The following is a 17,330-nucleotide window of genomic DNA, read 5'->3' as shown; positions in this document are numbered from 1 at the left end:
GAAATTAGTCAAACTATGCACATTCATAACAGGATGTGAATTGAATAAGTAATGGAATGACAAAAAATGAGATATAAAAACTGCTTCTTCCATTAATCTGAGAAAAAGGTGCCTCTCAGTTTGTGAGTAATCCCCCAGTACATAATTTATGTGACTGTCTGATTCTTACAGTATGTATGCAGTTCACCCAGATGGCCATCACTGTTATTGTAGCTGCACCTTTCAAATAATGACAGATGTGCTCTTGTGTTGAGAGACGAAGATTTGTGGATTCCTTTGGTGTTTCTCTCTGAAACGGTTAATACAGGTAGTCAGTGTACCTCATTGGGTACTGGAGGAAATGTGGTTAACCCAGAACAGGAGACTGGCTGTTTGGGTGGCAGCTTTTGGATGACATCATCTTTAACTGCAGTGTATTTGCAGGAATGATCTCAATTGGCCCTGCCCATGTAGACCTACACATCATTGACTGGAAAATTAAAAATAATATCAAGCTGCAGTATGAATAGGAAAGTGTGTCTGCAAAGCAGACACCTTTTCCTGTGAGAACTTACAGTATGTAGGTCTCTCCAGACAGGTTCAAAGGAAAGCTGACTTCATCTGTCATTTGCTTGTTCATATTTTATTCTTTAGTTGGTTCTGAGTTGTTTTTCTGTTGGTGCCGGTTGCTGAGTTTTCTGTTCATGCTGGCAATTCCAGTCAAATGAATGAAGGAAACAAAAACCTAGGAAAAGTTTCTTTGCCAATCCATGTTAGGGAATGAGCAACAGTTGGTAAATTTGTAAGTGTTTTGCTCATGGGGTTAAGAGGACCACAATTCCCCACATTTTTTTGCAGGAAGATTGAAAGGTAAAGCTACACCGCTTTTGAAATAACTACATACTTTGTAGTATTTTATTGAAATGGCATTGCATGATGCATTAATAGTTTTGTAATATATGCACACACATTTTAACACCATATGCAAAAATAGAGAAGGGAAAGAGTAGTGAAATAACACTGATAGACCAAAATAACCAGGAAAATGAAGGCGTGGGACACAGAATAAGCAGTTTGCTGTGGTCAGGAAAGATGTGCTAATCTCAAATGAAGAATAACAGTATTCTGTAGAATCCCACTAATGACCATGGAGAGGAAGCCAGTGAATAACTGAGACATAACACCTTTAAGTGGCTTGTTTTCTCCTCTCAGTTGCTGAGACCAGAGCCTTTAGAATGGAATGGGATGTTTTACCTGGGATAGCTCCTTTCAAAGTTGCCCCAGAAAAGGGCTTTGGAGGGAATCTAAAAGGGCATGCCAGTCGCCTATTTATCCCCACAAGCCTGACCGTTCTTTGATTAGTAAGTCTTGTGGTTTAGTGCAGCCCATATGTCTGGAATTAGCTAGCAAACATGATTTACTCCAAAAGAAGAAGGGGTTGGTTTAAATATGTGCAGATGTGACAAACATCTCCCATGAAAAAGTATTTATTAGTCATGTAGATTGTAACATAATGCTGCCAACATTATCTGGTTTCAGCTGAAATTGAATTCATGCTTGTAAAGTTTTTTTTTTTACCTGGTCTCTTTTTATGAATTGTGAAACATCTGTAAAAGCCACACAAAAGTGGAGTTCACACCAGAAAGGGGGGGCAAATCAAACTGCTTCTAAAGATGAGGGAAAGCAATTGGCCCTGTTGCAACAGTTTTTGCATTAGGAAATGTAGTCAGCTGTATCTGCAAATTGATGCAACTAGCTGCAATTTAAAATGATTTCTGTCTCCATCATAAAACAGATTTTCTCAGTCAACTCTGTTAGCTTCATAAAATAGATTCTTTTGCCTGCACTTAGACCTGCCAACATAATATATGTTTGATTTACAATTTACTATGAATGCACGACAGTTACAACAGTAACATCTGAAATCGCTTTGGTCAAACGCACCCAAAAGACATGAGTACCAGATAAGAGTACACCCTGCCTGTGTCTGTCTGAGACAGGAGCATCACCTGCGATCAGTATAATGTTGCCTATATTTTATGTGCACTTTTAAAATTTAGTAGTTGGTGTTGCCCCAGACACAATCTCAATTAGAAGGACTATTCAGTTTGTTTAGTTTTAGTAGTCCTGGATGCCAGCACTCCTGCAGGTTTTCATTGTAGCCCAGCTTCATTTTTAACCCTTCCTCTTCGCTACATGCAACATTGCTTCATGTAGTGGAAGAACGGCGAGGCCAGCTCAGGCAGGCTTTGCCAGGGTCACGTTCAGCATCTTCTCGGCTCGAGTGCGCCCAAGACCAGAGAGAAAGTCTGTGTCAGATCCTGAAATGTGCACCGGCCACTGTCACCGAGAGAATGAACAGTTCCTCACCACCTGGATGGGCAGGCAACGAGCTGAGCAATAGGAAGACAGTATTCTGAATCTTTGAAAGGTCACTAAATTTCAGGGTGCGGCCAAGAATTTTTGAATTTCCAGTGAGTCTGTAATGTCTGGGCCTCTTTGAAGGGAGGCAGTCTTGTCCATATGAACAGAAATTTAAACATCCCGCACTCCGGTTGGATTAATTAAAGCTTCAGTTGAGACATCATGTAGATGATGCTCTGGAATTCAGCATCTCTCTAATGGAAAGCCAGGCCACCAATATCTTTGTTCTTCTCTAAGACAAATAACCAAAAAAAAAGTTAGAATAGAAGTAATGTGTTAAATGGTTTTTTGTTGGAAGTGAAATGAGTTTCAAAGAAAACAAATGAATTTGTGGAATTCCATACATTTTAAAACTGAAATCCAAAATTTAGTGGAGCTTGTAAAGAAAACCAACTACTGTAATTAGAGCAGTTTGGCCACTATTTTTTAAACTGGGTCTGTGCCCTGTATATTAATCCTCGAGCTAAGTTAAGTACGTTAACAGATTTGTGGACTATTTTCTGTCTCTTAGGGGTTGAGGAAGGAGTGTCCTTATTCCCCATCAGGCCTACTGTTTGTGTTAATAAAAATTTTTGAACTGACCTGGGCATTAAAAGTTCTGAAATAGAAAACTTACAAAATTGGTTTGCAAGCATATGGCATTTAATTGTTTTATTGTTTTATTATTCACAATTGATACAACAGTTTTAACTTTAAAATAAAAAATGCAATTTCTGTATTTAGGAATGTACAGTATGTAGAGCAACATCTTCCTAATTTATATAAGATGACATATTTGATGGATACAATTTCAGAGGAACTTAAATGAATGGTGGTTTGGGTTATCCAGAATTGGTTATTTGTACTGGGCAGCACAACTTAAGTCTCTAGCTGGTTTATTGGCCTTAACGTAGCTGTATGAACACAGGTCAAAAGCCACATTCTCAAAATTCCTGGCCTATCCTATTTCCCACTATTTTCATTCCCACTAATACCATTCTGCTTCACTTTCTAAAAATATGGGAGGAAATGCATCATTTTTGAAAAACTGATTTACAGTCTAAATTGAGATATGACTGTGTTAAAAGATCTACAACATACTATATACAGTAAATGGAATTACGATTCACCTGATGTATTCCAATGGGTACCTGAACTAAATGCCTGTATGAGACAAATACTTAGAAACTGAAAGGTATTTTACATCTGTTTGATAAAACTTGTACATCCTGGTTACAATGTGTTTTATTCTGATTATCATGATGTTAGCTTAACATCTTAAACAAAGAGACCTGGTGTTAGTTACCTGGTGGAGTTTTTTCTTTCCACCAGTGTATTTTATTGATGGGTGTGCAAATTCATTATATATATATGCTTTTTTATACTGTACTTCTGGAAAACCCATTAACAATGTTCTAAAAATGCCATCTAGTTAAATCTGCTTTAATTCTATTCCGGATCTCAAGCAAGTCTGTTCATGAATCTGCTAAAAATTAGGGGAGATCGAGTATACTGATTTTCCAGAGCTCTTTGTATTACTTTTTCTGGTAAGATGTTTGTTTTAGCATTAACATTCTTTTAAAAAAAGAAAGAAGCTTTAATAAACTCAAAAATGCTGTGTGAGAATACGAATTAATACATCCCATTTTTTCCTTGTTTTTCCTTGTTTCAGTACTTAAAACATACTGTACACCTCTTCACCAAAGTGATATTCTCATATACATGTATATATTTGAAGCTCATTGTGGGGATTTTGGGGCTCCAGCTGATGCTGACTATTTGCTCTCATTGAGTTTCAAGTGTCATGCATTCTGGGCCTTACCTGTAGAAGTTGCACACTAACCTATCTGAGGTGTGGTTGCTAAGTGTAACGGAACAGTTCTTTCCGGACCCTATGCGGACGACAGTCCAGAATTGTGAGGAAACACTAGGGAAAGTGCAGGAATCATGCAGGAATATGGGAATGAAAACAGGGGGCATGTCCAAAGTGCGCTGGTGCACGGGGGAGGTGTGGCCGAGGCAAACAATCCAGAAGAAGTCCAAAGGGAGAATCCAAAAGAAAAGCAAAGGTCCATGGCCTTGTAATCCATCCGAAAACCAGGGATTAAAAACAGGTGCTGGGTCGGGACCGGTAGGTGGAGCAGGAAGCAGGAAGCAGGAAGCAGGAAGCAGGAAGCAGGAAGCAGGAAGCAAAAAACATAACGGAGCCAGGCACTACCAGGACCCGGGCTCGCATGATTCGGAGATCAGATGCAGAGCCTCGAGTGAAGTGAGCGCCTGGCTTTTAAAGGCGAACTGAAATGGGGTAGAAGCAAGGAACAGGTGCGGGGAATGAGGCAAACGAGGAAGGGCTGGAGCGCCCTTAAGAGGAGGGGTTTGCAATCGTGACACTAAGCTACCGTTGATGATCCACTATTTTGCTGCAGTATCTTGATGCTTCTAAGCTATTGCTTAGCTTTATGAGACATACATTTACCTTTTCTGACTTGTAACACCTTGTTGTAAAGAAGAAGTTACAACTGAGAAGAATTACACATGGCACTGTGGGATCCCGATGGAAACCAGGAAATAGACCTGATGAATAAATGTGATCAATAATGACACACTGATTGGAAAACTGCAGTGGTGTGTGTTTGTATGAATAGCAATAACACAATCCCTGTAATGGAGCAAAAGCACATCTTTTCCAGAGTGCTGTGGTGAATAAAGATCAAATATTCTGCTTTCCCAATATGAATGATGGTTTTATGCTGAACAAATTACAGAGAAGGCAACTGTTTCATACTGTATGCCACAAATAAAAATCCTGGTGGTCACTTACAAAATTCCAGAGGATAAGGAGACTAAAAACCTTGCAGAGATACTTGGTTACATGCAGGAATCCATTATTTTTCTGTTTCCTCATTATGGAATCCCAAAAAGTATTTTCAGGATCTGTGCCCGAAAGAAATTAGGGAAACCAATTATAATAAACCAATAAGTCTTACTTTAGTTCCTGGTAAGCTATGGGAGGAGTTGAACTGGAGGAATCCTCAAAGAAATAAGGCATTTTGAGAGATGGATAACATGGATTTAGTAAAAAAAAAGTTTTATTTACAGTACTAGGACAAGGAAATGGTATGTCTGATAACACTGAAGTACTGTATATACATTCTTCTCCAAAGTTTTGCAGTTCCTGGACCTCGTCTTGGAACTAAACTGTTCAATCTTTTTTTGCTTTTTAAATATTTGTAAGAAATGCAGTGTATGATCTATTAACAATCTCTTTCAATACAAGTATCCCTTCTGTTATATTGGAATTTAATACAGTTAAGGAAGTAGAGAAGATCCAAGTAGTCTCCTAGTTAAAAAATGGCACAGAGCTATTAAATATTTTATCTGTAAAAATTATGCACTTACAGTAGCAGTAAATGGTGCGTAGATATTAAATTGACTGTGCAAATTACTTTTTCATCAAGTAGTGTTTCCCATAGTCATAAAATGTGGCTTGATTCCCATACACAACTTGTTTGGTCAGGTCAAATGAGTTCAAAAGCAAAAAAAGAAAAAAATGTGGGTCTGGAATCGGGCAGCACTGCCTAAATAAAACCTGGTTAGCCCACAAGTGAAGTTAGATGAGGCCACACGGAGATCTGAAGCAATGATCAGTGACTAAACATTCAGTAATGGGTACCCCTCAATGATTTACGGTACACACTTCTGTACAAATGTCCTCATGTTGTTTTAATTTTCTATGTCTGTAAAAAGCATTCCCAAGTTACTCAGAGACAGAGGTCTTGTAGAAGGCAGTACAATTATTAAGCACTCAACTTTTTGAAAATATTTCTGTTCTGCTTCTGTGATGGAAGTACCTGTACTTGTACCTGTTCTTTTGTGTGGATGTTTTCTCATGAATGCCAGTGAGTAGTTCACCAAGACTCACATTCTATACTAAAACTACACTTAAAAAAAAAAGATAAGATCACAAGGGGGTGGAGCGGTGGCACTGTGGCTAAGGATCTGCACCTGTGGCTGGAAGGTTGCAGGTTCAAATCCTGTAGCTGGCAGAGGAATCCTACTCTGTTGGGCCCCTGAGCAAGGCCCTTAACCCCAGCTGCTCCAGGGGCACTGTATAAATGACTGACCCTGTGCTCTGACCCTAAGCTTCTCTCTCTGTCTGTGTCTCATGGAGAGCAAGCTGGGGTATGTGAAAAATCCAAGAAATGAATGCCTAATCCAAGAAATTGTATATGGCTAATAAAGTGATCTTATCTAAAATAAATAAAAGTGTGAACAAAGATATCTTTCCAAATGTAAAAAAGTAGCCTTCCCTGCTATTCAGTCCCTAATTCCATTTCTCTGTGTTTTAATACCATTTTATATGCTGCTAGTTTTGTAATTACAAGATGTTTCTCAGCTTGACTTCCAGCTACAACTCTGCCACTGTGTGAGGAGGAGGACAAACTTTGTATCTCAAACATGCCCACTTGAGCTGTTCATTACTTGACTTATTGTGAGCTCCACTTTGGACAGCAGTACTGTACCTCTCTCAGTGATGCCACTAAATCCTTACAGAGGAGGTCCTGTTGCACCCAAAGCTGAGGAAACCCTAAGTTACTAAGGCCCACTCAATGTTGGCAGGTCTAGCTAGCTGTGTGCCACTACTAGGGAATTGGGACACATGTGGCTAATAACATGGCACAGGCTCAAAACCCCTTTACTGGTGGAGCTACTACTGAACTCTCTAGTTTCATTATTTAGTGTTTGCATTAAACTGAATTTGCTGCTTATATTCTTGTTTAGTGTATCTTCCTTAATAACTATTGCAACTCAAATCTGCCTCTAAAAAAGCTCCACCTCTAGGCTTTTCCTCCTGAGCATCCTGTTCCTTCTCCTACAGACTTCCTGTTAGCCAGCTTTGCAGAACTGATATTTAGCAGCAAATTAAACTTGGCGTAATGACGAGATGTTTTGGAAAAACCCTTTGTTGTGTTTTTTCCCCTTAACACAACCAAATAAAACAAAAGTATGGAGTCTGAACTGAAGTCAAGCTTTCTTACAATGCACAACATACCACAACATACAGTATGTCAATGCATGCATTCAGACCAGGGAGGTCTACTTCTGCAGTAAAGTGGATTCACATACTGTATATGATACAAAAACATCACCACTCTCTTTTATAGACTCAGTCTCTGAGGTTGTTTCCTCTGTCTCTCGGGACAAAGTGGTCTCTGCAGGTAAGTCGGGTGAATCATTAGTCATAACAGAATTCTCAGTCTGTTGTTGGTCTGGTGACTCAGCTTCTGGAACATTTTCATCAACATCTGGTGTTTTCAAGGTAAGGATTGGATCCTCGTGTGTATTGTTCGTCTCTTATTATCATGAGGTACTGTAGGTGTTGACTTTCCCTGTGTTTGAGCATTCTAGATCTGATCTACATGTCATCTCCATGTACAGTACTGTACTGTCTCCAACATCAACGGTGTACATCAGAGGGCCTACATTGTTCTAGTGACAATTTTTTAGGTTAGACTTTTTGATACAAGAAATTCCTGTCCAACACTGAAGCTTCTGTTTGGTTTCTTGTTCATTTGTTAAAATGGTTTATTTTGCACTTCTTAATTCTTTATTTCAACTTCTTCATTCTCTAATTCGTTTTTTGTACTTCCATCCAAGATTTCAGATTCGTGTTTAGGAACATCATTGCTGATGTTACATTCGTTATTGCATGAACTGCATTTCATGCAACTGCAGAACTGCAAAAGTGTCACAATTGTCACAGTCCCCGAGTGTCCTTCATGCAATGCATTTGAATATAATTACCACATGTGATCCATACAGTACATCAAGGTTCCTTGACATACAGACAGCTGATCCTTTCTGGCTACAAATTCTGGGTACAGGTTCTGTAATTTCCGTGTTTTGGCCGTGTTTTATAATGATGTCTGAAACCTTCAGCAGAGTTGGGCTGTTCCTTGTTTCTCTTTGAATATGTTCGTTTGTAACTAATATACAGGACAATCATGACATAATACACATCCGGTAGGTCCATTGATCTTAGTTGTTCTGCTTTCTGTAGTGGTAAACATGACTTTTAGCATTGCCAGGTTCTCGTGTTCTTTTGAATTCAATGTCATAAGAATGTGCTCCTAGGAACAGTGACTGTTGTTGCAAACGTGCTGCGGTCATCAGTGAAACACCTTTCCTGGCGTTGAAAATTGCCACTAAAGGCTGGTAATTGGTCACCAAGGTAAACCTTTGGCCAAGCAGGTACAGGTGGAATTTCTTCACTCACCATTCAAGGTTAATGGCTTCTCGGTCAATTTGTGCATTATTTTCAGTCACTGTCAATGATGATGAAGCAAAGCACCTGGTAAGGTGACGCTAACTTAATGGGTAGGATCAAAGTGTGTCAGCACTTTATCTGATGTTATCAGTCTCTTATTTTCTGAGTAAACTTGACCTGATCTGTCATAGTGCACTCAGTGGATGTAGCACTGTGGAACAGTTTGGCAAGAAGTTGTGATAGCAGTTTACAAGCCCTAAATAGGATCATAACTGTAACACATTCTGAAGCTGTGGTGCCTTTAGCACGGCCACAGTCTTATCCTGTGATTTGTGTAAACCATTCTTGTTGATCACATTTCCATATTATGATATTTCCTCCTTGAAAAACTCACACTTTGAGTCCATACTCTTTCAGTCTGTTGAGCACTTTCTGTAAGTTATTCAGGTGATCTTGATTGTTTTTATCTGTGACAAGGTAGGGGTTGAATTGCACAACTGATTGTTCGTGATTTTCTCTTGATATAAGTTGCCACAGGAATGACCTTTATTAATGCCCACTGTTCTGTATGTGGCGTTGGGGGATTTAAAAGCTGGGGTTAACTGACTGGAGATTGGACCTGTGTTAGCAATTCCTGGCTGGCATATTTTTTGTGCTGGGAATTTGAGTTGGGGTGTATTGGATGGGTAATAAGAAAGATAGGAAACGGTAATGTATTTTCTTCCTGCTTGGTCTGAGTAAATATTGAGGCAGGTTGTTTGGAGATGCTGTTAGTGATAGTTTCCCGAACTTCCATTCCTCCCACCTCAGATTTTCCGTATTTTATTATCCCTGCTTTTTAATTAATTTCATGTTTCGTTTTTTGGTTTTGTGTACGGAGAAGGTTGAAATTGTAATTGTTTTAATGCTCATTATTGGAGACTTTTGCACAATTTTTAATCCTATTTTAGTTTTTATGTACACAAACTGATAGTGGCTAAACTCTATAACTTATTGCTTGGGCTGTGTTTGGTGTGGGTGGCACTAACAAACTGCACAGCAAACCTTACGTTTCGGAAACCTGTCACGTTAAGCAAAACTGAGACGTTTTGTCCATTCTCAATATCGATAACCAGCCGAAAAGTTCCACTCTTTCAATATACAGTATGTTGTCCATTCTTCCAGAACAGCATCCAAAGACTAATACAGTATTTTCAGTGTCACCTGATATTGTTTTTTTCCATTTACTCATGGATTCGTCTCGCTAGCACCATCTCACACCCCCGTCATCTTTCCTTTCCCCTTTTTTTAATTTCTCTAATTAATTAATAATTTCTCTAATTTCTTATCTAATCTTGGTCTGGGGTGACATTGTCAGCAGTTGTAGGTCCAGTCTTGTCGCAAACGTGTTGTTTCTACCTTATAATACGATTTGCATAAAATAAATGGAAGGAGCCCAAGCTGAAGTCAAAGTGTACTGGAACTTTCTTACAACATATATCAGTGTGTGCACTCCAATAGGTGAAACATGGGATATCTACATCCACAGTACAGCAGATCCACATACACTACTTTTTAAAAGAACAGAATCTCTGATGTTTGCTTTTGTTTGTACATGCAAATGTTAACCTTAGCTGAGAAAGTGTGGATTTGTCTTTTTTCTGGGAGAAGGTTTGTAGATGATATTAAAACAAATACTGAAAGAATCTCATAATATATGTAGGATGGTTTCCTTAAAATGACATCCCTGAGCTGTTCATTCTAGTGCAGTTTCGTAAATCCCTGGGACTTGATGAATGGTGTGACATTGATGGAGAACGTTTTAAGCAGAGTTTTCTAAATGCTTTGTTCAAAATTAATTAGTTTTCAATTATCTTCAAAATAAGAATTTTGGTATGGTTCTCTTGCCCAGCCTCTGTAAATCACAGAAATTTCCCAAATTAATTTTCATGCTCAGGCCTAATTTAAATTTTTACAGGCTGGGAAAAGTCCAAAACTTGACTGTAAGCTCCAAACTGCAAAACTGAACAATGAATCTTTCTTTACCCCTGAAATTGTGGCATACCAAGATGTCATTCTTCCTGAAACAAATATGGATAAATGTGAGACCACAGTACGTGGCGTATGGTTTGAAGATTTTTGTGGGAATGCCTTTAAATATGCCCTTACAGTATGTTCATTTTCATATGTTCTCTTAACTTTTTTCATGTTGGCAAAATTGGTCTGCAGTGAAATGTATGTATAATACATCATGATTTTTTGGGAACAAATGATAGCCCTGAAATTCAGTGTTGACCATAGACAGTACATTCAGATGTGTGTGCTGTTTTTCTTTTCGTATCAGAAAAGGGCTTTATAGCACCTAACAACACAAGATTGATTTATGAATTGAAAAACTTTTCAACCAAAACTTTTCATAAACCTCTCTTGGAGCACTTTGAAATGAGTTATAATTAGTATTATAACAAAACAGGTTGTTTTCACAGTGAGACCTGGACAAAAATGTACAGTGAAGGCATGCATCACTTGTACAGACTGCATCTCCCCTGTTAAGCTCTTGAAAATGAAAGAAATTTAATAAGGGTGTCAGTTCTTTTCCACATGGAAATAGGTACAATACCCCCCTCCCCAGCGATGGAAGTAGGTATTAACTCAGCAGGGTAGCATTTTTCTTTCTACCCTGATTTACTTTCTCTCCACTTCCCCTCACACTAAGTCAGCTTGGCAGGGGGATCAAAGACGGACTCGTGTACACTAGGGAAGCTTAGCCTGCTACCAAAAGGCAGCAATTTTATGAGCTTTGCCTGTGAGGGAGCAACTCCGTGGTTTCAAGCTGCCTTCCTGCAAATTAAAGATCTATCGAAGGAGGGTGGTAACGGCAGGCCATGCAGTTCTCAGCTTGCCTTAGACTTTACTTGTTTGCCACGTGGCTGCCAAATGGAAACGGGGGACCCAGGATGAAATCTGCGGTTGATTCTTTAAAAAAAGAGTCATGGATCTAATGGAGTCCCCTTTGCCCCTGAATTTGTCACTTTGACTGGCAGCACACAGCTTCAGTGGTCTTTGGTGATAAGAGGGGCTTTTCTGGCAATCAGCAGTGCAACCACATTATGGAGAAAGCTAGACAAACCAGATTGGTCTGTGGTCTGAGAGCGACTTTAAATCAACAAAGAAGCAACAAGTGGGAGGAACCCTCTTTCTGCTGTATGGAACAAAATCTAAGGTTCTAAAGAGTGAGCTAAGGGTAGGCAGATTGATGGGCCAGGTTAGAAGGCAGAGTTTTATATTATCAGCTGCAGGGGTGTAGAGCATGTTACTGGTTGCAGATTCTGTGGAAAATGTTTCTAAAATCCATATTAGTGATATGTAATACTGTACCTGAACAAAACTAATGCAGATTTAGTTTTGGAATGTATTGTAAGCTGTTTTCCATAGTCAGTTGTAATTAAATGAAACCAGGGTCAGATCATTAACAAGTCAGACTGACATTCTGTGTAACTAATTTCTTTTTTTTTCCACAAAAGCAAGTACTGTGTAAACAAGCAATGCACTATATAGAAGCTGTTCCAATGTCATTAATGGTGTACAGTAAATGTTATTTCAAATAAATAGAAAATGTTTGCCTTAATAAATAGCAAATCATATGTAATATATCAAAACTCAAAACATGAGCAAATATCATTTGAAAAACAAAAAATTAATCAAAATTAGTAAGAAACCAAATATTATTCATTAGAAGCTGTAACCTTGTCATCACACCACCATTATTGCTTTCAACAACTCCTTATCCAATTCAGGGTCATGGTAGCCCCCGAAGCCAGCCTGGGACGCATTGGGCACTAGATGGGATATACCCTAGATGGGGATGCCAGTCCATCTCTGGACACACATAGTCAGAGACACAGACACGCCCACACTCGCATCAGGGCCAGTTTCCCAGAAGCCAATTAACTCACCAGCATATCTTTGGATTGTGGGATGAAACCAAAGCACCTGGAGGTGTATACACCCAAGAGTAGCCTGGTCATTTGCGTGATATCGAACACAGTTGGTTCCCCCCTCCCTAATGAAGTGGGTAAAAGGGATACAGGTTTGGTGCTACAATTGGGTTGGTTGTGGGGACTTGAGCAAAGGGCACTGGGAAGGAAAACCTGAACTGCCCTAGTCAGCAAGTGATTGGTAGGATGGAGTAATACTGCCTGATTCTGAGGCATGATATTTTCAGAAAGTCAGATCAATCTATAAATACATTTACTGTGTAAGTATGTAAACAGTTAAGGAACAAGTAGAGGTTCTGCACTGAAAAGTTACAAACCTAGTGTTTCTAGTTTGACTGTTTAGTCTGAAAGCAGCAGGCTTTTTTCAGAAGCAAGTGAGCCCCAGTAATGCAGGTGTGATGATGGGCTGTATGGATTATTTTGCTTTATCCCACTTGCTCCCGCATAAAGTGTTGGGAGATGCCTAGAGGCCTGGACTTCTTCTTAGCTCCCAGATGATTTCTGGAAATTTCGGATTATCCTGCTTCCATACATGCACTATGAAGTCCATTTATGAACAGCACATTAGCACTTAACAAATGACAAACAACCCCTTTGTAAAGGTGTGATAACGTAGGGGATCACATACCAGCATTAATCTCACAACAGGTCTATACAGTACATACGGTAACGTACTGTACATCTAACACTCTTTTAGCTAAGGCATAACCCACAGTGCCACAGTTCTATATAACCATTTTAACTCTTTTTCAACCACCCCTGGTACAAAAGGCTGTCTGCTGTACTGTAGGTACTTGCCTTTTGTCACAAATAACTAATACCTTACTGTCCATTTCCCGAATAAGGCACGCTCAAGCCATTTACAGGCACTCAACAAGTTCTATTTTAAAAAAAATACTATAGTATGTTATCAATTTGTTGTTCTGCACTGAAAATATTTTTGCCATCTTTATGCACTGTATAAAGAATAAATGCAAGAAATAATATTTTGCCAGTACTTTGGTGATCAGATCAGCTGGTACAGTATTTGTAAAGGCCCTTCGTCAGCTTGTACTAAAGGCCAGGGGGGTTGCAGATTGGTCCCCTTGGGGTTGGAAAACCCGGTTTAATACAGTAATAAAGTGGTGGGGATGTTGGAAGCTTGGGGCCCTTGGTGGAACATGCTTTATAGGTTGGTGGGACACAGCTGTCTGGCGTCTAGAGATCAAAGGAGGTTGATTTTAAATATGTTCTAATTGGTTCACAAAGAGTTGCTGGTGCTGCAACTTTCCTTGTTTTTATCATTCTTAATTTTTAACTGCATGGTATTGGTAATAATGTTTTACAGTAACCAGGAAAGACCAACAAATGGTTGAATAGCATGTGACAGCTGAATGTATTCCTAGCAGTTTTTGATGATCATTGGGCCTTGTATGAGTTGGAAGTACAGTAGATTCTTAACTTAACAGGCAACCAAGACAAGGATGGCAAAACAGAAGGTACAAGTTCATGAGCTGCAGATTTGGTTATTATCCTAGCAGCTGCATTTTATGAAAATTGCACCCTGTGCGGGTCTTGGAAGAAACCTTGAGCAAAACATTATAATAAATGGTTCCTGGTTTAACATGTGCTTCTGTAAGGTCTCTGTGTCATAATGAGATAAACAAGGTGTTACACAAGAAATAAAAAAAATTGTAAATAATATTTCTGACATGAGACTCTATAGTCATATAAGTGTTAAAGACAACACCAAGAGTTCTGGCCTCTGTGAAAGACTTACAATCAACATAGTTTTCCATAGCTGAAACGGAGCACAAAGCAACAAAACTATCTTAAGTATTTTAATAAAGTGTAGCTTTAGAAAATCTGTTGCATCCAAAATGTAATTTCTGATTAGAATTATGAGAGTTTAGAAACTGCAAGACCAGTGTCAATAGTATTCTGCAAGTAAAGCCATAGTAACATACTGTAATAAATAATAACTATAATATTCATAAATAATTAATAACAAAGATCCCAAAACAGGGCCTTGAGAAACCCCTGATAATACTTGACAACAGAAAGCATCAATTGTTACAAACTGTTCTGTATTTGATGGAGTAACTAATTAACTAAGAGGGAAAACAAAATTTGCATTGCGTTAATTAGACAGCAATTAGAAAAAGACCTAATACCGTGGCACTGGCTGATGCAGAGTCAGAAGAGCTCAGTTAAGAGCCATCAGTTAGTGCTGTGTTCATTACCCATACTGCACAGTTCCCACTGCCACTGTGTGATGAGTAATGATCTTGCTCTGGTGGAGAGTTATGGCCCTCGTTTTGATCGCTTCTCTCTGTGCCCTGCCAGGTCTGTGCAGTACCTGGAGCTGCCATGGAACTCCTCCTTTTGCTGCTCTGCTCCTTCCTGGCATCTGGCCTGGCACATCCCTTAGAGCCCTTCAATCAGAAAGTCTTCTGGGATTTTGCACTGGACAGTGACTCCATGATGAATGACGAGGAGGGCTCAGGCCCTGGAGAAGAGCAACCCCCCCCTCTGCCAGTCTGTCCATTTGGATGCCAGTGTCACCTTCGGGTCGTCCAGTGCTCTGACCTTGGTAAGTGTTCAGCGGGGGAAGCCTTTGATCGATCATCATCTTTTACATCAATACTGATATTAAAAATGTGAACAACATGAAAATGATCTCGGCTTTGTCTTTATTTTATTTTGACTGTGTCCATGACTCTGCCAACAATCTGAACTGAGCAGCTGAGGAAAGAAGGGCGAAAGTGAAGTTGTTTATTTGATGCAACTGTAGAGTAAAATATGGATCAGGCTGCATGCTTTAAATAACATGAACTTCTGATGACATGAAACAGATACCATGCTTATATATTTGCATGTAAGAGACAGAAGTGCTACAGGCACTAGAAGGTCATAAGATAAGACCATTTCCAGAGTCAGTAGTACTTAAGGAAACAATGTTATTCATAGGCCCTTAGCAAAATACTTTCAGCTTTCTCTTAAGACAAGGGAAATTCCCAGTAACTCAATAATTGCTAATATACTGCCCATCCATAAAAAAGAGTGACAATATTGGACCAAAGCAATTGTGGGGAAACATCTTGCTTCTATTACATGGAAGGTTATGAATGCAATCATTGGAACTGAAGTAATGAATATCCTGTATGGTAATATGCAGGAAGTACATTTTTACCAAATTTGTTGGAGTGTGAAACATGCTACCTAAATGTTGTTAAAGAGCATATCCTGGCTTTTTTTCAAGAAACTGCTGGGTGAGATCCTTGGATCAATTAGCTGGTGAAAACTCAAATGTGATTGGTGAGCAGAATGAACTCTTCTTGTTTGTAACCATTCTTATGAAATTAAAGAAGTGTAGCACAATCGGCTTTATTATGACTGGAAGCGTTAGGCTATATGGTAGTTGCTGCTATATAAGTCATACGGCTTAAATTGCCATTTGAAAATAAATCATTTGAAAAAGTGGAAAATTAAGTTTGTATTTCTGAACAGTTTTTAGCAGGGTTATCAGGTCTCTTACAGCTACTGTAGAAGGCTAGCTAAATAAGACAACAGACCACCTGCTATACTTTGAACATACTGTCCCTCTTATTTGATGTGGTTACAATAGCAGCTGGTTAAAGTTCTGTTGCAAATGATTAGAAATGTGCATTTACATTGTCTTTTTATTTGTTTTTTTAAATTGTCATCTGCAAAGCTTTTGTTGGGTTCTTATCATTTCTGTAAGACCCATGGCGCAAAGTAGACTTATATTTCATGTTTATTCACACACTGATTTTTATCCCTAATTCTAATGTACTGGAAAACAAAGGACTTGGCAGGTCATGTTTGTACTGCTGTGGTACCAGTATATTATATGATGCTCAGATGTATATTTCTGGAACAAAGTCTTGAATGTTAATGGAAAGCTGTTTTGACATACAGGTACTCGGGCAATGTCAAGATATCATTTCACGTTATCTCAACATGAATTAGGGATATTTTAAAATTTAAGATATCTTGAAATGCATTTAGAGATTATTCTAAGTGATCCTTTGGCATCTCACAAATTCAGGTTATCCAGAAAAGGCTTCCATGTTATCATTGTTTGGTAAGAAAACAGGGGGCCAATACTGAATAAACGAAGTCACCCAAGGCATCGGACTGTCAAGTGATATCCTCAGATATCTTGGCCCATTCACTTCTGAGGTGTTTTTGGATTTACTTGTTTTTTTGGCTGAGGTAAATTATCATGCCAAACAATAGTCAGAAGCAGAAACAACCAGACGGTCCCAAGAGAATATGTAATAAGTAAAAACTGCACTTGAGTGAAAAACTCCAAAGATTTTGAAAGGGGGTGGTTAAAACCACAAGAGAGCAGGGAAATGCAGGACAGTAACCCCTAGTCCAGAAACCATAAGTAAACAAGAAAACGCTTTCAAAGAGTTTAAATTAATCAGGCTTGTAACCTATGGCATTCTTCAAGGTGCTGTTTATTTTGGATGAGGAGAGCCCTCCCTCATTTCCCATCACTGGTCTGTTCTGGATTAGTATTGTCCTTTCAATGTGCTCAGCCCCCTCACTTCGCAGGCTGGAATGACCCGTATTCTGCATAACGGTTAGCTGACTCTCCAACAAATACAACTTCTGAGGCCCTCTGTCGATACCGCACAGCTGTACTTAGAATGAACACTTGCTGGTTTGCCGTCTTCAAAGAAAAGGATATT

General features: G+C 39.1%; 1 protein-coding gene across 1 annotated transcript in view; it reads left to right on the top strand.

The window, feature by feature from the left end:
• The window catches only part of LOC148839247 (biglycan-like), a 49,539-nt gene that overhangs the window by 13,510 nt on the left and 18,699 nt on the right, over positions 1-17,330 (top strand). The window contains exon 2 of the mRNA XM_088930993.1: positions 14,953-15,199. Within this exon, the coding sequence (XP_088787119.1) occupies positions 14,977-15,199 (223 nt within the window). The 5' untranslated portion in view covers positions 14,953-14,976. The remainder of the gene's footprint in view (positions 1-14,952; positions 15,200-17,330) is intronic.

Source organism: Atractosteus spatula, chromosome 2, assembly GCF_055471065.1.
Source record: "Atractosteus spatula isolate fAtrSpa1 chromosome 2, fAtrSpa1.hap1, whole genome shotgun sequence".
NCBI lineage: Eukaryota > Metazoa > Chordata > Actinopteri > Semionotiformes > Lepisosteidae > Atractosteus > Atractosteus spatula.
The sequence above is the reverse complement of the archived record's forward strand: the minus strand, read 5'-3'. Positions and strand labels throughout refer to the sequence as shown.